Raw genomic sequence first — 23,145 nt, forward strand, 5'->3', positions numbered from 1 at the left:
AGAATTAATCAAATTTAAAAAAACAAAAAACTCAAATATTTATCCTCTTTATTTTCTTAAACAAAACAAAAGATCAATGTTTCAATAAGGCATAAATTAGTATCTTTGTCGACTTTTTGTATCTCTCTACCGTGTTAAGTAGTAAAATTTCTTTCATTGACGCAGTTTAAAATTTTATAAACTTATAGAAAATGAAAAATGTTGAAGGAAACCAGCTCAGATTACAGATATATAGTATGTTTAATATCAGTTTGAACATTTTGATTTGGGTGTAAAGTCTTTAGAGAATTTTGCAATTCCTTCAATCATTCAAAAAAATTGTAAACAGTTTCGATATTCATGTTTGAGTTGATGATAAATCACCACTAGATGGTAGTCGTTGGTGGATCTGTGGCCAAAGCACTAGCTGCTCGTGTGTCAATTTTTGAGTAATGTCAATTACTGAACGTAAACGATCTAGCTCTACATCAAGCATCATGGCCATGGCTGGCAAATGGTCGTCCAATAAGAAAATTTTACGTGGACATTCCATCTTTAGGACTTGGTTAACATCCTTGGTGCCAAATATTCTGGCTACGGAATCACATAGTGAAGAGGAACTGCAGGAGCTTAGTGAATCCAAATAGGGTGATGGCACCATATCGTTTGCTGGTTGGGTTGGTTCGGGTGTCAACACACTATCATGGCTAGACTCTTGTGAAGGTGGTAATTGGTGTATGAAATGCGCTGGATATTGAGTAGGTAGCTTCGATGGAGTTGAAGGCTGAGTGGACGAGTTGTTGTATTGTAATGTCGCCTGTTGCGCTGGCTGATCGGAAATATCTTGGGATAACTCTAATTGGTTTTGGTTTTGTTTGGGCTGGGTCAAAATCGTTTGTGATTGAGACGGCGCTGGTTCTGAAGGATTTTCCTTTCTTGAACGACCACGTCTTGGCTGACTTTGGGATAGCCGTGGGTGCTTTGGCAGTGTTTTTTTCCGAGGCAGACGGCCTCTAGTTCTGGGATTTGAGCTTTGCCGCTTCGTGGGAACTTGGGTGAAACTTGCTGCTTTGCACTTTACTGGTGGCATCATCATTTCGTCCTCCATAGTCGCTTCAAATGATCGCTTAAGTATCTTTCCCTGACGTAGGTGAACAATTTTCGTCACTTCATCCTTGGATTTGGCAGGAGATAGGCCTTGACTAATTTTTGTTACTTCAGAATCCTCTGTGGTATTTATCATTTGGGCACAAGTTAGCTGGCTAATTTCGGATTCCGTATCTTCAAACAATTGCGGAGAACGTTCTTTTTGAACCACAGAAACGTTTTCCTTTAACATTAACCGTTCCGATCTGCGTAGCTGCAACTGTTGGCTGCATTCTCCAAGGTTGACGGTGAGCTCTGCCTCAGAGCAGTATGTGCTTGTGTCGCTATTATACATACTTCCAAATATATATTTAGAATGATATAGTATATGAAATTTTCTCGGGCCATGGAAAACTAATGGTAGTTAAAAAGCAGCCAAATATTCAAAAGAGTGCTGCCAGCTTCTCGGACTAGGGCTGCATGCCAACATTTCACCGCCACTATTTTTGAAATAGTTTTTCCCCCTATTCTCCAATACTCACGAAGTGAAGTTTCTTTTTGGCTCTGCCTGGTCACACCAGGCAAAATCATTAAAAGGATTTTAGTTTGTTTTTTATTTTCAAAAGCAGATAAAAATTCTCCGAATCGCACGTGTCAAAATAATTACCAGCAAATTTTTGATTCCGATTCAATGGAGACTACTCGTGAGCCTGAACCATCGGGATACAATATAGCTAAAGATCCGGCTTTGAAAAAGAATCGCATATTCCTGGGCAATATTCCCATCTGTACACGGAAGGATTTGGAAAGCATATGCCAACCATATGGTAATGTTTTAGGCTCGGTGGTGCAAAAGAATTTCGGATTTGTCCAGTTCGAATCAGAGGAGATAGCCAATAAAGCGGCCACTGCATTAAACCGCTCCACTTTTAAGTCAAATGTTTTGACTGTACGGAATGCCAGCATTAAACCGCCACCAGTGCCAAAGAATAATATGATGCCAATGGCAATGCCCAACCAAATGCCGATGCCGCCAGTGGCCATTCAGGGAGGGATAGTAATGTCAGCAGCGGAGGCGGCTGAAGGTGGATCTGTCATTAATGACTGCGAGATTGTAGTGGTGAACCGGGAAAACACGTAAGTAGACGGTTACTTACTAATATCATTTAGAGGGGATCAAATATTAATAATATTCTTACTTTTTAAGGAAATATGCGGAGTACGTAGAAGAGCGTTTGAGAAAAGTGGGTATGCGAGTAGATGTTCTATTTCCTAACGAGGATGTAATGTTGGGCAAGGTATTAGCCAATATCTCTTCACGTGGTTGTCTCTATGCCGTGCTGGTTACTTCTCAACACGAGACATTAAATAGCATAACTGTGCATATTCTTTATGGAGTACCAGCAGAGCATCGTAACATGCCCGTAGAAGATGCCATCACTTTGGTAGCCACAGATTTCCGACTAAAGAAGCAGCGCGATGCTGTGCCCACCAAGGTCCCAGGGCATCCTTACCAAATACGGAAACTGCTTGAAATGTTGTGCGCCAATCATCCATTGACTGCTTTACAATATGAATGCCTTATTAAGTACTTGGAATCGAAACGTCAAGAGCAGATGAGGAGAGAGTTGGGAGATGCAAATGCTTTGGCCAAGCTGAAGGCTCCGGATCCTGAGGTTGAGCTACAAAAGAAAATCCTTAGCATTATGAATAAGCCGGCTGTAACAGATATTAGTTACGAACTAATGTATCCAACAATTGAAGCGGTTAAGGAAGATCAACGCTTTATGGCCTTGCTGAAGGACGCCAGAGTTTTGTCCGCTCTGGAAAGCATTTGGACACGCGATCTCATCGATACGGTAGCAGAGTTTGTATAAATGCAAGATGCACTGTAAATTTTTAAAATGTAATGTACTTTACCTTAATTAAACGATAAAACAAATAACTTAAGTTTTCTACTTTTACACATTTATTAAGAATTTATTTGGATTTAAATATTAAAAATTAAGCCAATAACAAACTTATGGCCATGATCTTTTAGCCTCATGTCCATCGTACTTTTTACGATATTTCAAACCCGTCACTAAAGTGGAGCTCTTTGGGAAAGCGGTTTTCCCATTGAATTTCGTATCGGTTTCGGGATTGAAACGCACATATTCGTATTGTATATGCAAATTTTCGGGTAAATCTGCGCGTTTTAATGCATCCAAAGGCACTGTGGTATCCACAGATCTCTGATAAAATTCTATAACATCGGATATGGTCTCCATTTCATGAATTTGTGAATTGGGCACTGAATGGTTAAATTCTTGTTGACAGGCCGACAGAAACTTAAATTTATTCTTAAGATCCCCAAACTTGTGTTGGTCTCCACTTAGCTTCAAAGTGGAGGCCAGAGAACGGACAATGTCCCCAGCATTGGGAGGTGGTGCATAGGGCTTGTGTGGACGCAGAAAACTGCAAGAGAATTGAAGAAATCGTTTAGTTATGAAAACCTGGAGTCTACTTGACATATTTACCCCTTTGCTGCAATTGATTCACCAACGGCTGCAAGGGTCACATTCTGAGGTTTGGATGCAGGTTTACTGGCAAAGCATCTCACTAAACGGGGCACACAGTGCAATTGGTTTTGTTTAAACATTTTTTAAATTATTTCTGTTTTTTGTTGCAGGTGCCGTAATAGTATTGCGACTAGAGTTGCCATATGGCACATGTCATCGGAAACTCTGGCAGTCTGGCCAATAGGATTGTGTGGTTCAAGAACCAAATTAACTGGTTTTCTATGCGGGTGAACTAAACTGGTTCTTTAAAACCAATCGGAAAAATTATATATACGAAATAAATTGTGTTCTTGTAATCAGAAAACACAATTAAAAGGCAAACACTGATTTAACAGCTCTAAATATAATTTCAATTGTTTCAACTAAAACTTCTTAATTTCCCATTACTTTGTCGAAGTTAAAAAATGTTTTAATTTGTGCTAATATATGCTTACTTTGTCGAAGTCAAAAAAAATTTTAATTTGTGCTAATATATGCGCATATTGTTGGATTATTTATCAAAATTCAGAGTAAAAATAAGTATATTACTTAATAATGTTCGCCTAACCTATCATCATATTTTGTGAAATTTGGATCAAGTATAGGATCTAGTTGTGCGGGTCATACAAATATATTCGATAGTGACTCCAATAAGAGCTATCGACTAAGATTTTTTGACTTAGATTGTACGGTCACACTGCTTCATCTCTTTCTTTTTCCGGTCGCGAAATGGTAAGGAGTGCGATACAAAACGAAAACTGAAAAATTAATTTGTAAACATCGTGAATATCTTTACAAATAATTTCTAACAAACTGGATGGATTAATTGGAACGATGTGATACACTCGCTAATAATAATATTTTGTTTACAGGGTATTGATATCAACCACAAGTACGATCGTAAGGTTCGCAGAACCGAACCCAAATCTCAGGATGTTTACCTGCGTCTGCTGGTCAAGGTGAGTATAATCAATAAATTATTGTTGAAACCAACAAAGCTATTGAAAACTGATTGTAACTGATGTTTTTCTTCATTCCACTATGTTTTTAGCTTTACCGCTTCCTGCAGCGTCGTACCAACAAGAAGTTCAACCGCATCATCCTGAAGCGTTTGTTTATGAGCAAAATCAATCGCCCACCACTATCTCTGCAGCGTGTCGCTCGTTTCTTCAAGGCTGCCAAACAGCCTGAATCTACCGTGGTTGTTGTGGGTACAGTGACCGATGATGCCCGCTTGTTGGTGGTCCCCAAGCTGACTGTTTGCGCTCTGCATGTTACCCAAACCGCTCGCGAGCGTATCTTGAAGGCTGGCGGTGAAGTCCTGACATTCGATCAGTTGGCTCTTCGCGCACCAACCGGAAAGAATACATTGCTGTTGCAGGGCCGTCGTACCGCCCGCACTGCCAACAAGCACTTCGGCAAGGCTCCCGGTGTACCCCATTCGCACACTCGCCCCTATGTCCGCTCCAAGGGACGTAAATTCGAACGTGCTCGTGGTCGTCGCTCCAGCTGTGGCTACAAGAAGTAAGCAGCAACAGCAAAAGAATGATTGGAGGAGCAGCGTTTACGTCGTCGTCACTTTTTGGTTATAACAGATATTGATTTGTCAGAGATCGAAGGATATAAATTCGCCATGGCGACGTACTTCGTCATCGGCAATAAAGAATTTTTGTTCCAAATGGTAAAAAATGTCTTTCCCTCAATTGAATTCTATATTTTTATTTTGTTTTTTTTTTATTTTTGTTTTGTGAATAATGTGATAAAGCCACAACACGTATACACGTGGTAAGGTTAGGCATCAGTAAAAAAACATTTTTTGCCATTACAAGTGGTTTGTGTGTGTGTGTGTAGAGCAATTGAATTCGGTGTGTTTGCACAATTTGCAAATTCGCCAAGAAGAATGTATGATATATTACAAGTCATAAATCTGGATCTATGAATCTGCAGTGGGCGACAGTTCGTTTTCGACAAAACTCTTCAGTATACGTTTAACTGTGAGGTTCATGGAATTGAAAATTATATTGGAGAACTTGCGTGGTGTATTACAAGGAACTTTTGTTAGTATTTGTGTCTGCTGGCGCCAGTGGGTTATATGGGCTCCAGTAAATAAATTGGAAAATGGGGAATCATCTTTCAATTAAAAATAATTTTATTATACGAAACACGAACCAACCAAGATCTATGTAGGCACGTACCATAAAGTAAAGTATAATTATGTACAAGATATTCTATTATTAATACATTAAAAAAAGGTGCCTTAATCCTAGTATAGGATCAATGCAAATGTGTGCTCCAATAATTGATCAAAGGCTGATCCTGCGGTTGTACACCCAAAACCTTTTTTAATTTGAGTTGCACGCTGGAGGATTTGGCATGATTCAGGCAAATTACTTTGCTGAAATAGAAAGAGACGGATATTAGGAAACTTAAGAAAGAAAGAGAAGGGAGGGGATTCATTGTAACCTACTTCTTCCACTCTTCAATTAAAACTTTAGTCTGTTTGTTTAGGACCAGCTCAGTAAAGATTTTTTCTTCAACCGCCTTCAGTAGCTTGACCATGAGATCGGGCACTGGATAAAATTATTTATTTATACATGATTTTTTTTTTTTATTAAATGGGTTACTTACATTTTCTAGGCAATTCAGCAGGCCACTTGACTGAAACTTCATGACCGTTGACATGCCGATCAAGAAAATCGATGCGAAATACTCCAGTACTGGCTATGGGCACTGCTATGTCATTTGATACGGATATAATTTTATATTCTGAGCTAATCGAGTGTTGATGCTGGGCATCGATACGTATGAGATTGTGCATGGCTTCAGGCAAGAGTTTCTTTAGGCAAACCATAAACCGAAATGTGCGTTCCGGGGAGCCTCGAACAATTATCTTTATCCCGGTTAAGGCACAATAGCAAACCATAGCGAATTCCTCCTTGCGTAAAACTTTTTTCAAATGACGCAAAGAGAAGAACTCCTCCTGCTCGGGATCATCTATGGACTCTTCATATTTCTGAATCATAGGCAACGTTGAGCTGTTATATGTCAGTCTCTGTGCTGGTGGACGACCACTGCTTTGCGGTGGCAGCCAGGGCAGATTACCAAACGTTACATGTTCGGTAAGGAAACGCGAACCAGCCAGCAAAAGCCAGGCAAAATGTGAATGTAATTGGGGAAATATATTATCCTCCCCCGTAAGTTCCGGTAAGGAGCGATACGAGTGTGTAAGAAACTGTTGGCCTGAAAGCCGCCTTTGTCTAGCCGTTGAATAGTTGATTTCCTCGGCCTCTTTGGTTCTTAAGGCGCCCGCTTGCAACTCCGATGACACTTTCTTTAGGTGTTCGGCCAGAAATGGTTTTGTATTTAATAGAAAATATTTATCCTTCATTAAAACTATAATGGAAAAAAGCTGAAAGGATCCTCGAGCCTTTAGATCGCTTACACGAAACTTATGACTTAGTATATGCCCGCGGGTCGAATCGCCAAAAAATACAAATTCACCGTCCTTATCCTTGGTTGTTGTCTGCAATTTCAGATCTCATGAATATTCGCGTTCACTTGCGATATTAAACAATCCTTACCTGGCCGGTTGTTGTTTTTTGATTCTGTTGCTGCTGTGGAAGGGCTTTGTTGGTATCTATTTCATTGCTGAGACTCAGAACAGCTGCCTGATTGACCAGAGTGAACACTTCGGGTAACACTGGGACTCGTGTGCTCATAAATGTGGCTCCACTTTCCGTATCGGTGCTGTAGATGGCATTGAAGTTGTGCCGTCCCATCGAATTGCAGGCTGAGCATGTCAATTTTGTTTGTTGTTGCTGCTGCTGCTCGAGCTGCAAATCGTCGATTTTCGTGTCTCGCAGGGTTTGAGTGCAGAATAAGGCGCAGGGGCCATGGGCCTCGCAGAAATGACAAAGAGCTATCACGGCATTCATTGGGGTTTGATTTTATTTGAAAGGATATGTCTAGTTAGGCAAGGCAATAACTGCAGTATTTAGTGGAATCAACAGGAGCCACACAAATTTCGCTGTTATTGTTTTTGCAAAAACAGCATTTTGCAAAATAACCACTATGAAACTTTTTGTTTTCCAAACAGTCAGTCATATGATTTGCAGAGTTTCAAAGTGAATTAATCGATTAATCGGTTATAAATACTCACGTTCCCCTGCCAGATATCAAAAACAAAAAAATAACGGCTAAAATAATGGAACCAGAAAAAAACAAGTTTTGTTTTTAGCCCGTAAGAATTTTGCAATATTAACTGACACAATACCTAACCCATATGACAGTGGTAATCTGATCTGTTTGCGGTTTAGATATGACTGAATTCAGTTTTCCTTGTAACACAAAATTATAAGACTTGAACAATATTCACTGGCGACCAGTGACTCTTGGATTGTTTGATCGTTAGCATCATGGGAAAGACTAGAAAATCTGTTCGGATAGTAATTGTAGGAGCAGGCGCTTCAGGAATAGCGGCAGCCACACGACTCTTAGAAAAAGGATTTAGAAACGTTCTACTTCTGGAGGCAGAGAGTCGGGTAGGAGGACGGATTCAAACCCTGCCATTTGCTGATAATGTGGTAGATCTGGGAGCTCAATGGTGCCATGGTGAACAAGATAATGCCGTCTACTCACTAGTAAAGAACACGAATCTAACTGACGGCACGGGAAATTATTTTAAAGATGTCAAAAATATACGTTCCGACAAGGAAATTGTAAACGATGAAGAGGCTTCAGCTTTAAAGAGATTTCTAACAAATTCTCTACCAAAGGAGACTGAGGAGTATAAGGGTTCGGTGGGGCAATGTTTGGCCGAAAATTATTGCAGGGGAGCAGATCAACTTAAGGATCCCAAACTAGCCCAAGAGATTTTGGAATGCTTTAAGAGATCGCAAAGTTCTTTAGTCGGATCTGATAACCTGGATGAAGTTTCGGGACGAACACATTTGGAATATAAGCCATGTGATGGCGATCAGTTGATCCATTGGCATGACAAGGGATTCTACAGATTCCTACAACTTCTAATGAAAGCAGACCCCGAGAATATAAATGATCTGGGTGTGATCGGGGAACGACTCCTGCTAAATAAGAAAATTAATAAAATAAATTGGGAACCTTCGGTGGATGAGATAAGGGTTCATACAACAAATGAGGAGACGTTCCTGGCCGATTATGTCATTTGTACCATGTCCTTGGGGGTCCTTAAGTATTGTCATAAGGATCTGTTTCATCCACCTTTGCCTTGTTCTAAATTGCAAGCCATACAAGGCTTAAAATTGGGCACTGTGGACAAAATCTATTTGGAATTTCTCTCATTACCCGATTCCTTTATAGGTTTCTATTCCCTTTGGCTAGAGGAAGATCTGCAAGAACTACGTCAGTCAAAAAGGTTTTGGCTGGAGGGCATAAGCGGTTGCCATCGAGTACTCAATCAGCCACGTATTCTTCAAATTTGGATTGGTGGTGAACATGGCCGTTATATGGAGACTCTTCAGGAAGCCGAAATTCTTGAAGCTCTGCAGTGGCTTTTCCAAAAATTTCTTAGCTTTGATATACCCCACCCGCAACGGATTGTCCGCACACAATGGCATTCGAATACGAATTTCCGTGGAAGTTACAGTTTTCGTACAACTTTCGCTGATCAATTGGCCACGGGTCCCTGGGACTTGGAAGAACCCCTTTCGGGCTTGGATGGGAATCTTAAAGTGCTGTTTGCTGGTGAAGCTACCAGCCGCAATCATTATTCCACTGTCCATGGAGCTATTGAGGCTGGTTGGCGTGAAGCAAATCGCCTTAATGACTTATACTTAGATTGACTTTTATTTGCATAATTAAAAATTCAATCTTACACTAGACCTTCTCTGGTGGCAAAATATATTTTGGTTTGGTTCATTGCTTTTCGTTTCCTATATAATGTTAAAACGTTTGTCATGCTTTTCAATCAATTATGATGAGCGATAAGTTATTTTTATGATCGGCCGCTTCAATGCCCAGTTCGTAAGTTTTAAACAAATAACATTAATGCAAGGACTGGGGAGTAGGAGGAACGTGTGGAAAGTGCAGGAGATCGTCCCAAAAATCCAATAAAGATCGAAATCTTCCCCTCACGTGTGCAAATAGAAAAGTCAAACTGAGCATTTTGATCTTCGTATACTTCGATATTCTTGTTCTTGCTAATTGGCTGTTCAAATGTTTGTGTCCCTCAAAATTTCCACTTGTCATCGCATTAACGATGAGCTGATGCTGATGGCTCACTTAGATTACACCTACACCAAAGAAAATCAGTCTTTGAAGATCAACGCGACTAAGATGTTTGGCACTCGACTTGGTCTGGTTTTAAGTCTAGCGATTGTCTTTAGTATGATGGCTGTATCAATTTTTGGCCAGAATATTACTGAATTCCTATTGCACCGCCAGAGGCGATGGTTGATCTTCCAGAATAGTGGTTCGATCAAGTTCAGTATTGGTCCATCAATGCCGATACCATTGGGAGATCATGTGTCCTTTCGTTCCTGTGTGCTATCGTATACTCTTCAAGGTGGTACTTATTCAATGCCCACCTCACCGATTTGGCCCTGGGATAAATGGGAATCAACTTTTGCTAGGTCTCTCAACCAGATGAGACGGAATATTGAGATCCAAACGGCCAGTGGCAAAGTGAAATATGCCGATGATGCTCGTCTTTTGGTCTATAACGCCCTGGAAGAGTATATAGGTCGAAGAAATGACGACATGTCCATTGGAAGGCCATGTCTTTTACGTTCTATATGCGAAAATGCTCAAATTCATCATCATGTGGGTATATTTTCCGAAATTCTAAACATTGTCTTAAGGTGAGTCCCAGATCATAATAAATTAAGAAAATTATTTTTGACAGCAAATTAATTTTAGTCCAGGAAAAGCAGATCTGGATATAGCATATCATGATGCCCATACAGCCGGACGTGGGGGAGTCAATTGTTTGACTCAATATGATGCCTGTCCTCGTGGCCTAAACTTTTTGGATGAATTCTTAGTAGTTGAGAATAACTGAAAGAGTAAAAAAGATTGCTTAACAGTTCAAATTGTTGCTTAACAAAAAAAAAAAATGAAAAAAAACACAAAGTTAATAAATACGGAGTAAATATTGCGAATATATTTTACCAATGTCGCAATTGGGTGGACCTTTTTAAACATCGTTCGCGTCTATAATAAACTCATCTAGAATGCTTGCTCCTCTCGGGCATTTCTTAAATTGAATTAAACAATCAACGCCACCCAAGCCTGCTGCGTATGCCTCTTTATAATCCTCATCCAAAAGAGCTTTGCCAGGACTAAACATAATACAATAAAAAAAAAGAAAATCCATTAGACTGGATTCGTTTTCTTTACAATATTTAACAACTTACGTTAATAAAATATTCACCAATTCAGCCATGATGCCCACATGCTGATGGATCTGTGCATTCTCACAAATATTTCGCATCAGGCATTCATGGCCTCGGCCTTGCACTCCATCACTGACCTGGTCCATATATCTTTCCAAAGCTGCATAGGCAAATACTCTGGTGTCATCTTCCGGCATTGAATCCAATTGCTGAATTTGTTTTTGTAATGAACGAGCATAAATCGTTTCCCACTTGTCCCACGGATATAAAGGAGCTGAAGGCAGAGTGTATCCTCCAAAGTGAAGCGTATAATAATAAACCAAACTACGCCAAGTGACACCGGGATCCTCCAATTGGGTTGCCATAACTGGACCAACAACTAATCGTATAGTGCCACCATTCTCATAGATCAATTGATGTCGTTTCTGGCGAGCCAACACATAGTCTGTGAGATTGGATTCCTTGGGGACTAAGGCATCAGAAGAGGCTTCAATTAAGCCGCAGAAAGAAATCAGTTGGAGAAACCAAAGTTGTACCGTCTTCATTGTTGGAAAGTCGTCTGACAGCTTTGACGTACTGTTTAAGAATGCGTTCTAAGAGAAGTTCAATCTAGTACCGATCTCAGTAAATATTTGATTAAAGAATTATCACGCAAATTGGGTTATAAAAATCATTGTAGTAGACAGCAAAAGAGCAAGAAATTTAAAAACAATAATATTTTCAGAAAGTAAAGTAATGGATCATTCATATATCACATTTTATTGAAAAATTAGTATCTTTATTTTAAGTGTACTTAAATTAAACGTTTTTTAATGATGAGCGGTTAAAAAATGAATACAATTTAAAGTTTTTGTAAAGTTGTAAAACATTTACGGATTTGAATAACGCGCTTAATTGACTATTTGCGAGAGTTATCGATAAGTAGTGCGATAATTATCGCAGTCGAGTTCACCTAGTAAAATGTGTCGCCTTTTTGTTCATCTCTAATATTATTGGCCAATTGTGCTGCTGTAATTTTTTTTTTTTAACTAAGCAATGTTTAAGTAATTTTCGACGCGTCAACTGTCAATGCGTGCCTTTTAATGTTGTAATTAAGTGTGTCTGTTAGTTTATCTGAAAATTTGCATTTACATTTCATTCATTGTGTGTGTTCGGTGAGTCGCGTCGTCACAATAACGCATTTGTATGTTTGTGTGCGTGTGTTGGTGTTACAAATGAACATGTTTTTGCTTTTCTAGTTATACATAGCATTAGACAGTGGGATACGATGATTTCTACCGGGCTACGGTGCTTTTGTTTCAGGTTGGTCCTCCGTTTGCGCTTGTTTAACAATGTAACCATTCATAATTTTTCGAATTTCTTTCAGGTGCTAGACAAATGCCCCCGAATCCGATTAATCCATTTTCCATTTCAATGAACAATTCGCAATGTTTAAGAGGCTGTAAATAAGGTAGTTTGTTTCAATAAAAACTGCTCTGAAAATACAAGCAGGTTGGCATCCAGCAACCACACGTAGGGGGACAGGACAGGTGCAGTACGCACTACATACATACGCACACACACACATAAGTATATTCTCACATACGTCTAAGCATCAGCAGCAGCAGCACCAACAACAACATCAACAACAACAATGGCTAGCACTACTACCACCACGGCAACGCCAATGGAAATTGATGAATTCATAAATGGAGCACTTGTATCTTGGGTGAGTGAATTTATGCTTTATGCATAAACAATTTCAAGTGTTCAATAAACAACGGCAGCAGCGGCTCAACCTTTGTCTCGGCAACAGCCAAGGTCATTGTAACTTGGCTGGCTTTAAGTGTCAGTCCGACTTTTATGCATCACGGGCGGTTTATGACACGACGGCAGGCAACCAATTTTTGTGGTAATATATTTAGAAACCAACCACAAAAAAAAAAAAAAACAAGTAGCGGATTGAATACTATCAGAAATTACGTGAGGAATTATTTTAATCAAATTCTACCTGTTCTTTAACAGTTGAAAAAGATTGGTGTTACAACCAGCTTTTAAAATCTACCTAGCTAAATTTTTAACCATATATACTTTTAAAATGCGTGTCATTTGCCCTCGCGCATTACTTAATACGCCCCTGTGTAGATATTATTCACAGTTTTGGTTTGTCATTTGCTAATTCTTATTATCTTTCTCTCTTGTTTTCCCTACATCTGCACACACACACGCACACGCACATACAGCTGGAGTCGTGCCTGCCTCGAGCTGAGATGTTAGCCGGTTACACTTCTCTACTAGATGGTTTGATCATTCACAGTGTTTGGCTACAAATTGATCCGGAGCCTCAAAATAATCCAACTGAGCTGAACGATGTAACTGGTCAGGCACTCAGCAAGGCGAGAGCCAAGAATTTCGAATGCATTGTGAGAAATTTGAAATCTCTGTTTGAAGAGGAACTCGGCCAGACCATTTTGGTGCTTCCCGATGCTTTTACACTCGGTTCGTATCCGGAGAGTAAGCAGGGACTAGAGCAAATGAAAACGCTGCTCACACTGCTTCTCGGAGCGGCCGTCCAGTGTCCGAACAAGGAACTGTTCATAGCTCGTATTAAAGAGTTGGATGTAGAAACGCAACATGCCATAGTGGCTCTTATTAAACAAGTGACCGATAGCCATAGTCTGGTTCTTACTGAGGATTCTCTGGAGCGCCTAACACCGGAGCACATGTATGGGCATATTTTGCGTCTAACTAAGGAGCGAGATCATATGTATTTAAAATGGATTGAAATGGTTTGCGTGGAACCCGAACTAAATTCCAGTGAAACAGGTGGAGTGGGTGAATGTGGTCAGGTTGTGGGCGGAGTAGGTGTTAGTTCACCCTCTAGCAGTGGTACTGCTACTTCAACCCCCTCCTCTTCCTCAAATTCGGAAAGTAACCATCTCGCTGTTGAATGTGCCGACTTGAGGTCGAAAAACCGTAAACTAAGGCAGGAGCTGTAAGTAGCACCCACATCTAAGTATGAAAAAACTGCAATACTAACATGTTTATCCTTTTTTTTTTGGTTTTAGTGAGGAAAAATCGGAGAATCTTCTTGAGTTGCGTGAGGAACTGGATGCAAAAAAAGTACGTTTCGATAAGCTACGCCTAGAAAGTCAGGAATGGTTTGCCGAAGCTAAACGAGCAGCTGCTTATCGCGATGAGGTAGACATTTTGCGAGAACGAGGGGAACGTGCCGATCGCTTAGAGATTGAGGTCCAAAAATATCGCGAAAAACTTGGCGATTCCGACTTTTACAAGTCACGGGTAGAAGAATTGCGTGAGGATAATCGTGTGCTTCTGGAATCCAAGTAAGTGCCAATAACTATTTACAAACTATAATTGTAGCCGAAGCAAATCAAATTTTTAATGTGTTTCGGTTGTTTTTTGTCTCTGTAATGTCATCGTTTCCATTTTATTTTTAGAGAAATGCTTGAAGAGCAGCTGCAGCGTTATCGGAAGCGTTCCGAGCATGCCATTACCTTAGAATCGGAGATTATGAAATATAAACAGAAGCTCAATGATATGGCTCTGGAGCGGGATGTAGATCGCTCCAAGTTGGAAGAGCTTCTTGAGGAAAATGCTCAATTGCAGTTGGTAGCCAAGAATCTTAATTCATCAACGATGACACAGGATGTTGATAAGTCGTTCTCTGACAATGAAGAAGATGATTGCAATTCCGGGGATAATAGCCTGTCCGAGCAGTTAACCAACAATGCACAAACACGTGTTCTAAAATTAGAGCTTGAGAATCGTCGTCTAATGGCCGCCTTAGAGCAACTGAAAGAGAGCAGTTTCCATGAATCGACTAGCAAAATGTTGGAGCTGGAGAAGGACAAAAAGAAGTTATCCCTGAAATTAGAACAAATGCAGGAAAACATACTGAGACTTACCCAACAGAATGTGGAACTGGAGGGTGTATTTAAAAATGCCCTGGAAGAGAATAAAAAATTGCAGGATGCCGTCGATAGCCGCCAAAAAAGTTATGATCGTCAGAGTCTCGAGCGTGATCTGGATCGTCAAAAGTTAGCAGATTCAGAGCAACAAGTGGAGACCCTAACAAAGGAAAAGTTACGTTTCCAAACATTAAACGAAAGCATCCAAAGAAGAGCTGAAGATTTAGAAAGATTAGTGGAAACCAAGTCCAAAGAACTGGACTTACAAAAAGAGAAATCCCAACAATATGAGGAGTGCAAGCAAAAGCTATATGAGATTGAGCTGCAAGTGGCCACCCAAGAACGGGAGAACTTGAGTTTATTGAAGGAGGTGGGAAAGCTGAAAGAAAGCACTGAACAAAAATCTGTGGAATTAGACGAAACACTCAATTGCTTGGAAATAAAATCGAATGAACTGTGCAGGTTAACCAAACTGGTTGAAGATTCAGAGCAAGAGCACCAAAAGCTAATGGAATTGGAAAAAATCAATCAAGAATTATCCAGCCAGAGAGTGATCGATCAGGAAATGATTACAACTTTGAGAAATGATCTAGTTACTGGTACTTTGGTTAGCAAGAAGGTGAAACACAACCTTGAGCAGTTAGGTCTTAGTCAAGATGAGGGCCAGGGCGAAGGCTTGGATGTGGAGCAAGTAGTAGAAAAGCTAGTTCGCAATCCAGAGACCTTTAAAACTGTTAGGGAGATAATGTTAACTGTTAATCGTGAAAGAGAACAAGAAGAGGGCGGCCTTAAGTCGGATATGTGTGTCCTTTGCCACCGCCAGGAGATTTTCACTGTGGAAAAAAATATTGACTTGGTAATTGGCCAACCTCAATCGCAGGAATTAAGTTTTGAACATAAGCCCAATCGTGACTCTTCAGAAATTTTGCGTCTAAAGGACTCGTACGGAGAACTGCAGACCGAAAATGCTCGTCTAAGTGTAGATATAGCAACTCTAGGATCACAAATCACTTCCTTAAATACCCAACATGTCGCTTTACAGTTGGCAAATTCGCAATTAGCTGCTGAAAAGGATTCTCTTCTAAAGGATATTGATTCGTTGCAACAAGAGCACAAACATGCTATGCAGGATCAGGTCACATTGCAGTGTCTTCACGATCAGCTATCAGCGGAATATGAATCCCTAAACAAAGATAAAGAACAGCTCAAGGCTGCTGTCAGGGATCTACGACAGGAACTGAGGGAGACACGTGAAAATTTAGCTTCTCTCGAACAGCGTATTGAAGAGTTGAGCTCGCAAAATAACAGCTTGAAAACATGCAGCGAGGATTTGTCCATCCTACGAACGGAACACTCCAAGCTAACTGATGATTTTCGTAATCTATTTGCCACCAGTGATCGGTTTAAGAATGAGTATAAAAATATACAGGAACAGTATAAAATGATACGCATGGAGCACAGTGGTCTTAAATTGCAGAATACGGAATTAAGTGGCGAACTTAATTCTAAATCCGACCAAGTAAGACTCTTACAAATCGAATACACTAAAGTTCAACAGAAATGTGACGTGAGTACTCTGATAAATTCATTTCGTATAGTATCTTAAACTGGTTTCTTCATTTTTAGATGCTCATACAAAACAATGCTGAATTGGATTCGGAACGAAAGGCTTTAATGGATAATACGTCACAATTGCTTTCACAATATCAAGAATTGTTGGCCATGTCACTCGAGGATAAAAAGCACTTCCACGAGGAGGAAAAGAACTATGCGGAACGTGTGCATAGCCTGAAAAGGCAAAAAGAAAAACTCGAAGAGAAGATCATGGAGCACTATAAAAAATCGGAGACCACTGTCCAAAAAAAGTAATATGCAAATTTCATATTGTAAATTTATCACAATTTATCTAATACTGTTTTCCATTTGGTGCAGGAAACCATTTGCCAGCAGCCTAGTTAGACGTGTGAAAAAGGCTAGCTCCGATTTGATGAACAAAGTGCCAAGTCGTGTAGGTTGAGACACGTAACAACACACAATTTGACAATTACATTTATATGTATATTTTATATTTCTGCTATAGAATCGGCGATCATGGGTAGATGATGCTCGTGCCAGCTCTCAGTTTGTCATTGGCTCTGAATCGGGCGGCAATGATTCGGATAATAGCAATGAAGAGCCTCTCTCAATATCCTCGGATACTCACCTGTTGCAAAGGAATATTCCTTTGCGTCAAAGCTTGCAGCGGTAAGTCAATAATTGAAATTGAATACAATTAACACTGTATTTTCCAGTTTCATAAGAATTTCAAATACGTAATTCCAATTATTGGTCATTGCCAATTGGAATTATTCGTAATTTTGGCTTTGGTTTAAATTATTGGCTGGATTATTTTTAATTTTTGGAACTGCCAAAGAAAAAAAAAAATTGTAAAAATACGGTTTACGGTGAATGTTGTTCTTGTTCTATTTTCATGTATACGCACACACCACACATACACACAATCTCCAACCACTATGCACCACACGAACCGACACTCTACAACACTCTGTTTATGTATTACATGCTAGTAGGGACTTACTGGATAATCCCATGCAACGTGGTGGGCAAGTGCGCAGTAGTCTACAGGCACAGAAACGTACGGATTTATCTAGCTCACGTAGAAATAGTGTGCACGGGTATGAGCTGTTGTGAAATGTTTAACAAAATTTTTCCCTTTAAAAAATGAAAAAAGAAAAGAAAAAACAAAAAGAATGTGATGTAAACCTTTTCCTTAAAACTCTATGTTGTCAAATGTTGTGCAGGAGTGGCCCGTAAGTTTCCAGAATTGTTCACTAATCAAAGATTAAGATTTTTATAAAATAATGTGATTTTCTGGAAGCCTTCGGATCACTTTTATTAATCAGAATTTAAATTAATTCAAAAATTGTAGTTAATTTGTGAATTTATTTTTCAGAAGTCTCGAGCCGCCCGATGTGACGGGCAGCAGTTTAACTCTGGGCACTGCCGGATCACGCCGTACTGTGTATTTAATTGATGAGCAAGCCACAGCAAGTCAATCCGCGGCGACTGCACCCTCTGGCAGCGGCGGCAGTGGAACAACAACGCCAACACCCAGTAACAGCAACAATAATACTGCCGAACCCCAAACGCCCCAGAAATCCGGCCACATTGAAGGCAACAGCACTGCCGGCCAAACTAGCAGTCCCGGACCATCGACGTTTCTCATGTACAATCGCATTAATACCAGCATCGCTGGAGAATCCACGGCAAATGACCATAGTCCTTTGCTGCAACCGAGTGGTGGCGGCAGCGTCAGTGGACAAGATGACAAGTCATTGCGGAAACGCAATGAGGATAAAAATAATAGCATCTGGTATGAATATGGTTGCGTTTAAAGATAATATTACGATAATCATTATACAGTATACGTCCAAACACAAACATTTTCGAATTTTGTAATGCATTTGCTGACAAAGTATTTTTTTTTGTTTTAAAAAATAACGAATTTATCTGTCAATGCCTTAGTGTAAAGTGCTTCTTAAACTAGCTATGATTTTTGCCTTAAGATGAAATGTTTTACCATTTATATATAGTTTATAATACCGTAGATTTAGAAATCTAGATTAGTAAGTGAAAACTCCAAAAAGGTATCGAAGAGACTAAGCAAAAGCATAATCGATTAACTTAAATAGTAAGTATACAACTTTATACCAATAATGTCATGAAATTGTTGATATCCCAAATGAAAAACGTGTAATGATCAGTGGTGAACCTTAAAGAAGCGATATTATGTTATGTTAGTGAATATCGTATTTATTTTAATTATCCATCCCATTTATATTGAGCAGGATGAACTTTTATATGCTTTTTTAAAATTGTGCAACTGTAAATAATATTAATTAATGAGCTCTCTAATCATTGCTATCAACTTTACCTTTTAAAAAATGGAAAAAAACGTATGATTTTTGGAATACTTAATGTTTGTATGTGTTATTTTATGACATGATGGTTAGAATATTAATTCTTGTTCGAATACCGCGCCTCAGATTGTATAGAAAGTTGCGCCACTGATTATAATCTGTTTTCTAATTGATAAAGAAAGCAAGGTCAAAAAGTACGCCACGATCGTACCAATTGAAATTAATTTATTCTTGTAATTGTTAACATCTATTTCAAAATTCCTATTATGTATTAATGATGTCTATATCGCTGCCTAAAAACTTTGATGCTTAAGTCGCTGCCTAATAACTTTGATAAATTGATAAACTCGAATATACTTACACACCATATGTATTCCTATGTTGCCTTCATATTTTTGTGCATAACTCATAGATATTTTACCATATTTATAAACACGTACACATACATACGTATAATAATTTATTGAACGCAATAAAAACAGACAAATTGTCTGCAAGTATATAAAAAGACAACTATTACCGTAAATTCCAACAAGGCGTTGTCAAAAACAAATTCGTCTAGATAAAAATTTAGTGTTTAGATAATATTATTTGACTTTATTACTGTATAAAAGGAGAAACTTTCACAATATGCTCATCATTTTTAATTGACAAGCAATGTGGCTGCTGAAACTGGTCATAACATTGGTAATTATCGAAAGGATCTCAACACTATCTAAGGATCCAAGTACTCTCAAATTGGCTAACTAACCTGACCCAATCTATCATTTCATTTTTTACTTCTTAAGATTTTGGCAACCCAGTTGTCAGCCTTATGTGATGTTTGCCAAAGTGCCAATAACGTGGCCTGTCATAATGAAACTGCCTATTCCATCTGCATGTTTGGTGAGTATGCACCAAGTTCTCTGCTACATTTATTTCAGCTTTAGTTTAAAATTTTAAATATGTATACAGAGGAAGTTTTTGTTAATCTTTCCTAACCCACACGTGTCAAAGCTGAAAAATATTTTATCTAAAATTTCTTCATAACAACGCCTTCAAGGCTGGATCTGTGATCTATGATAGTTATATAACACACATATTTGATTTTAATCAAAATTGCCAAAGCTATAGATTTTTAGACTTTGGAGATAAACGTATAATAAGCAGGCAAAAGTGATTTTGACTTTTGGGAGCTACATGATATAGTGGTTCAATTGTTCCAACTGTGATATCTACAATGTCTAAAGTATATAGAAGCTTCCTTCCAAAATTTCAGCGGCTTAGTTTCTACTAAATTGAAGGAGTTTGCGTTGATCCAAACGGACAGACAAGCCTGATCAAGAATATATATATTCTTGATGTGGTCCGAGATGCATCGTTATATGCGCTGCACATTTCGGACCAAAAATAATATACCCTTTTTTGAGTATTTAATTTAAAAAAATATGAAAATTCTTGAAAAATCGTGTGTTTGCGAATTAGCCAAAATTTTTTAGATATATCTGGTTGAAATCGGTCAGAAATTGCCGGAAATTCTAAATGGTAGCTCGTTACCTTTGATTATTTGTCCATACGCAGTTTCACCAACGGTGACATAAATCTTATGATTCAAGCATAGGAAGGCATGATCATACTCCAACATTTCGTGTTTCAATGTGTACTCTAGGTTTGATGAACGGAGATAATAATCAATAGAACGTACTCTAAAAAATACAAATGTTTCTATTAATACCGGCGAAAATTTTAACAACTTACTCTTGAGTTCTGATGCTTTTTTAATCACAGAAAAAGCTTTCTAGGTCTTCTGCTCTATAAGTTTTATTCGAAGAACTGTATTCCTATTGAGAGACTGATTTTAATTAGAGTCTCCAGTTTTGCGATAACCTGACTCTCTTTTAGTTACCTCATTTTAAGTTGTTGGCCACCACATGTTGGCTCATTTTTTGATTTTATTTTTTACACTAATACCGGTGCAATGGTATTGTAATGCTTTATCAACTGTATTTCGAAACAACTGATATTTCTACTTTATTTTACTCCTTAAAATGAAATTTTTGAATATTTGCAATAACTTTTTGTTATTCAAAATTTAAATAATAAGTTGTTTTGTCCCATCTTTTTACCACAAATTCACCTTTTTTCTGCAAACAAACTTTTTTATTAAAAAGCCCAAAAACAACGAAAAAACTTGGAAGAAATAAGAAATAACGAGCGTACGATGCTGATTGAACTTTTATTCCTATTTTTTTTTTTAACATAGCTATATACATATATATAAAAACTCTCTTTTTATTTCAATACAGGCTTACCAACAAATAATTTCGTCCAGTGTCCACCGAATACATACTGCACGGATGACACATACACTTGTATTAAAGGAGATCCAGTTTGTAAGTCAGGTGAAGACTCAATCACAGAAACAACACCTGCCGATTTTTCTTCAACTGACGAACCTACATCTACTACTGAGGAATTAACATCGACCACTGAAGAATCCAGTTCTACTACTGAGGAATCCACTACTGAGGACTTAACATCGACTACTGCAGAACCGATTATACCTACTACTACTACTACGCCTGAACCTACTACTACTACTACTCAGAAAGCTACGACAACTACTCCTCAACCTACTACTACTACCCCTGAACCTACGACAACTACTCCTAAACCTACTACAACTTCTACTACTACTACCACTACTACTCCTGAACCCTCAACAACAACAGCGGCAGCTTGGGATGCAGAAGCCTCATGTGCAGCCGTCACAAAAGTTACACTCTTTAAAAACGAAGACGATCCAACATGCACCACGTAAATATACATACACTTTCAAATATTGCAGACTAACAAATTATAATGTATTTTCCATACTGATCCATTTTGCAGGTATATTTATTGTTACGATCTTAATGGTGTCTTTAAATCAAGTATCCGCACTTGTGCATCGAGCAAACCATACTTTAATTCCGACAATAACAAATGTGATAGTACCCTGCCAGCTGGCTGTACTTCCACATAACAGCTTGGCAATTTAGTTGTATACCATTTAGTTATCTAAGTACCATTGTAAAAGCATAAAGTATATTTTTCCAAGATGTTATATTTTCTTGGAAAAATATACAATGGTGAAATAAAATGTGAAAGCAAAAAAAAGATTAGATATCTAATTCTATAAAAGCATGGCAACCTTAATAATTGACCAATGTTAGTTCATTAGCAGATGCGAAACTTTTCAGAATATACAAATTGTGATCAGAATGAAACTGTGTATAGCCTTGGTAAGTTAGATCTAGCATTAGAACCTTAATATTAATTTCTTATATAAGTATATTGATTTTTGGCAAGGTTTTGATATCATGTTTCACCGCAAGGACATTGTCAGAGGCAACTGCACCTACAATTGAGAAAAATGAAAATGATCCCACATGCACTACGTAAGTTTTTATTGTCTATTAAATTAACGAATTGTGATTGATTTTCTCTATTTGCAGGTATAACTATTTCTATGCTGTTAATGGTGTCTTCCAATCGATAGTCATTAAGTGTTCAACTAGTAAACCATATTTTGATTCAGTTCAAGCAAAATGTGTGGCTCAGAGGCCTGAAGAATGTTATGTAGAAGAAGAAACTGCCTCCAGTGGAACTGAAAATCTAACTAAAGAGTCTTTATCAACAACTACTGTGGCGTCTTGGAGTGCAGAGGCCACTTGCCTAACTGCCACTTCAAATGCTTTCTTTAAAAACGAAGATGATGTAACATGCAACACGTAAATATAAGTTTTGGATTTATATATGTCCATTCTGAATCAACACAGTGTAATCAATTTTCCATCTTAATGAATTCGCAGGTATATTTATTGTTACCAATTGAATGATGTATTCAAACCAATAGTTATGAAATGTACATCGCACAAGCCATACTTCGATTCAGTTACCAAAAGGTGTGTTAGCACCCAGCCATCTGAATGCATAGAATAATTGGCCATGCATTAAGGAATGAGCCACAGCTAGACCATGATACAATAGATACTTGTTGTATCATCAGCTAGATAAGGATCATCCCATCCAAAGTTTTAACAGAGTTCAACGTCATTGAGATGTTGTGTCTAATGCTTTTCAAAAGCAGAAATGTAAATAATCGTATTTCAAAATAAAAATGCAAAATATGATCAGCAAATAAGCTTAATTTGTTTCGCGAATTGAGAGATAAAACATGTCTTTTACATATCTACATATGCACATTCATATTTTGGAGCATTTAAAGGCCTTGGAGTTGGCTCAGTAAGCATTTTGGTATGCAAGTGATAGAATGTCATTCAAATTATTTCTAATTTTGGTAAGAGTTTCCGCTAGA

General features: G+C 38.4%; 10 protein-coding genes across 14 annotated transcripts; 6 read left to right on the forward strand and 4 right to left on the reverse strand.

Annotated features, from left to right (window-relative positions):
• Positions 1–31: 31 nt before the first annotated feature.
• Positions 32–1,575, reverse strand: LOC6645243 (meiotic recombination protein P22). Its single transcript, XM_002068239.4, has one exon. The coding sequence runs from the start codon at positions 1,418–1,420 to the stop codon at positions 338–340; it is 1,083 nt and encodes a 360-aa protein (XP_002068275.2). The 5' UTR covers positions 1,421–1,575; the 3' UTR covers positions 32–337.
• A 56-nt stretch (positions 1,576–1,631) lies between these two features.
• LOC6645191 (nuclear receptor coactivator 5) lies at positions 1,632–3,007 on the forward strand. Its single transcript, XM_002068240.4, has 2 exons — positions 1,632–2,202; positions 2,273–3,007. Exons 1-2 carry the CDS (start codon positions 1,757–1,759, stop codon positions 2,940–2,942), a joined length of 1,116 nt encoding a protein of 371 aa, XP_002068276.1. The 5' UTR covers positions 1,632–1,756; the 3' UTR covers positions 2,943–3,007.
• Positions 3,008–3,011: 4 nt separating this feature from the next.
• LOC6645192 (39S ribosomal protein L50, mitochondrial) lies at positions 3,012–3,855 on the reverse strand. Its single transcript, XM_002068241.3, has 2 exons — positions 3,585–3,855; positions 3,012–3,522 (listed from the first exon to the last, which is right to left on the reverse strand). Exons 1-2 carry the CDS (start codon positions 3,704–3,706, stop codon positions 3,087–3,089), a joined length of 558 nt encoding a protein of 185 aa, XP_002068277.1. The 5' UTR covers positions 3,707–3,855; the 3' UTR covers positions 3,012–3,086.
• Positions 3,856–4,283: 428 nt separating this feature from the next.
• LOC6645193 (60S ribosomal protein L18) lies at positions 4,284–5,294 on the forward strand. The gene is made up of 3 exons (XM_002068242.3): positions 4,284–4,337; positions 4,478–4,564; positions 4,657–5,294. Exons 1-3 carry the CDS (start codon positions 4,335–4,337, stop codon positions 5,131–5,133), a joined length of 567 nt encoding a protein of 188 aa, XP_002068278.1. The 5' UTR covers positions 4,284–4,334; the 3' UTR covers positions 5,134–5,294.
• Positions 5,295–5,736: 442 nt separating this feature from the next.
• On the reverse strand, positions 5,737–7,705 carry LOC6645194 (folliculin). Of its 2 annotated transcripts, XM_023177401.2 has the most exons (4): positions 7,187–7,704; positions 6,234–7,128; positions 6,073–6,175; positions 5,737–6,000 (listed from the first exon to the last, which is right to left on the reverse strand). In XM_023177401.2, exons 1-4 carry the CDS (start codon positions 7,538–7,540, stop codon positions 5,880–5,882), a joined length of 1,473 nt encoding a protein of 490 aa, XP_023033169.1. In that variant the 5' UTR covers positions 7,541–7,704; the 3' UTR covers positions 5,737–5,879. The 2 variants fall into 2 exon arrangements, with proteins under 2 accessions (XP_023033169.1, XP_046867784.1); XM_047011828.1 differs by lacking the exon at positions 6,073–6,175 and having other exon boundaries at positions 5,935–6,000; positions 7,187–7,705.
• Positions 7,706–8,020: 315 nt separating this feature from the next.
• Positions 8,021–9,424, forward strand: LOC6645195 (spermine oxidase). Its single transcript, XM_002068244.1, has one exon. It carries the CDS (start codon positions 8,021–8,023, stop codon positions 9,422–9,424), a length of 1,404 nt encoding a protein of 467 aa, XP_002068280.1.
• A 373-nt stretch (positions 9,425–9,797) lies between these two features.
• On the forward strand, positions 9,798–10,956 carry LOC6645196. Its single transcript, XM_002068245.4, has 2 exons — positions 9,798–10,441; positions 10,500–10,956. The coding sequence occupies exons 1-2, from the start codon at positions 9,798–9,800 to the stop codon at positions 10,639–10,641; spliced, it is 786 nt and encodes a 261-aa protein (XP_002068281.2). The 3' UTR covers positions 10,642–10,956.
• Positions 10,610–11,520, reverse strand: LOC6645197. Its single transcript, XM_002068246.2, has 3 exons — positions 10,997–11,520; positions 10,752–10,921; positions 10,610–10,637 (listed from the first exon to the last, which is right to left on the reverse strand). Exons 1-2 carry the CDS (start codon positions 11,518–11,520, stop codon positions 10,777–10,779), a joined length of 669 nt encoding a protein of 222 aa, XP_002068282.1. The 3' UTR covers positions 10,610–10,637; positions 10,752–10,776.
• A 445-nt stretch (positions 11,521–11,965) lies between these two features.
• LOC6645198 (girdin) lies at positions 11,966–19,644 on the forward strand. 4 transcript variants are annotated; one of them, XM_023177399.2, is made up of 13 exons: positions 11,966–12,129; positions 12,214–12,277; positions 12,342–12,683; positions 13,198–13,949; positions 14,023–14,301; positions 14,416–16,453; positions 16,513–16,751; positions 16,819–16,894; positions 16,967–17,130; positions 17,457–17,561; positions 17,840–18,259; positions 19,462–19,493; positions 19,595–19,644. In XM_023177399.2, the coding sequence occupies exons 3-13, from the start codon at positions 12,609–12,611 to the stop codon at positions 19,624–19,626; spliced, it is 4,212 nt and encodes a 1,403-aa protein (XP_023033167.2). In that variant the 5' UTR covers positions 11,966–12,129; positions 12,214–12,277; positions 12,342–12,608; the 3' UTR covers positions 19,627–19,644. The 4 variants fall into 4 exon arrangements, with proteins under 4 accessions (XP_023033167.2, XP_023033166.2, XP_023033168.1 ...); XM_023177398.2 differs by lacking the exon at positions 19,462–19,493 and having other exon boundaries at positions 17,454–17,561; positions 19,595–19,613; XM_023177400.2 differs by lacking the exons at positions 19,462–19,493; positions 19,595–19,644 and having other exon boundaries at positions 17,454–17,521; positions 17,840–17,932.
• Positions 19,645–21,812: 2,168 nt separating this feature from the next.
• On the forward strand, positions 21,813–23,093 carry LOC111518999. The gene is made up of 4 exons (XM_023177510.2): positions 21,813–22,069; positions 22,137–22,225; positions 22,283–22,558; positions 22,640–23,093. Exons 1-4 carry the CDS (start codon positions 22,049–22,051, stop codon positions 22,767–22,769), a joined length of 516 nt encoding a protein of 171 aa, XP_023033278.1. The 5' UTR covers positions 21,813–22,048; the 3' UTR covers positions 22,770–23,093.
• Positions 23,094–23,145: the final 52 nt, after the last annotated feature.

Source organism: Drosophila willistoni (assembly GCF_018902025.1).
Source record: "Drosophila willistoni isolate 14030-0811.24 chromosome XR unlocalized genomic scaffold, UCI_dwil_1.1 Seg143, whole genome shotgun sequence".
In the NCBI taxonomy this organism is placed as follows: domain Eukaryota; kingdom Metazoa; phylum Arthropoda; class Insecta; order Diptera; family Drosophilidae; genus Drosophila; species Drosophila willistoni.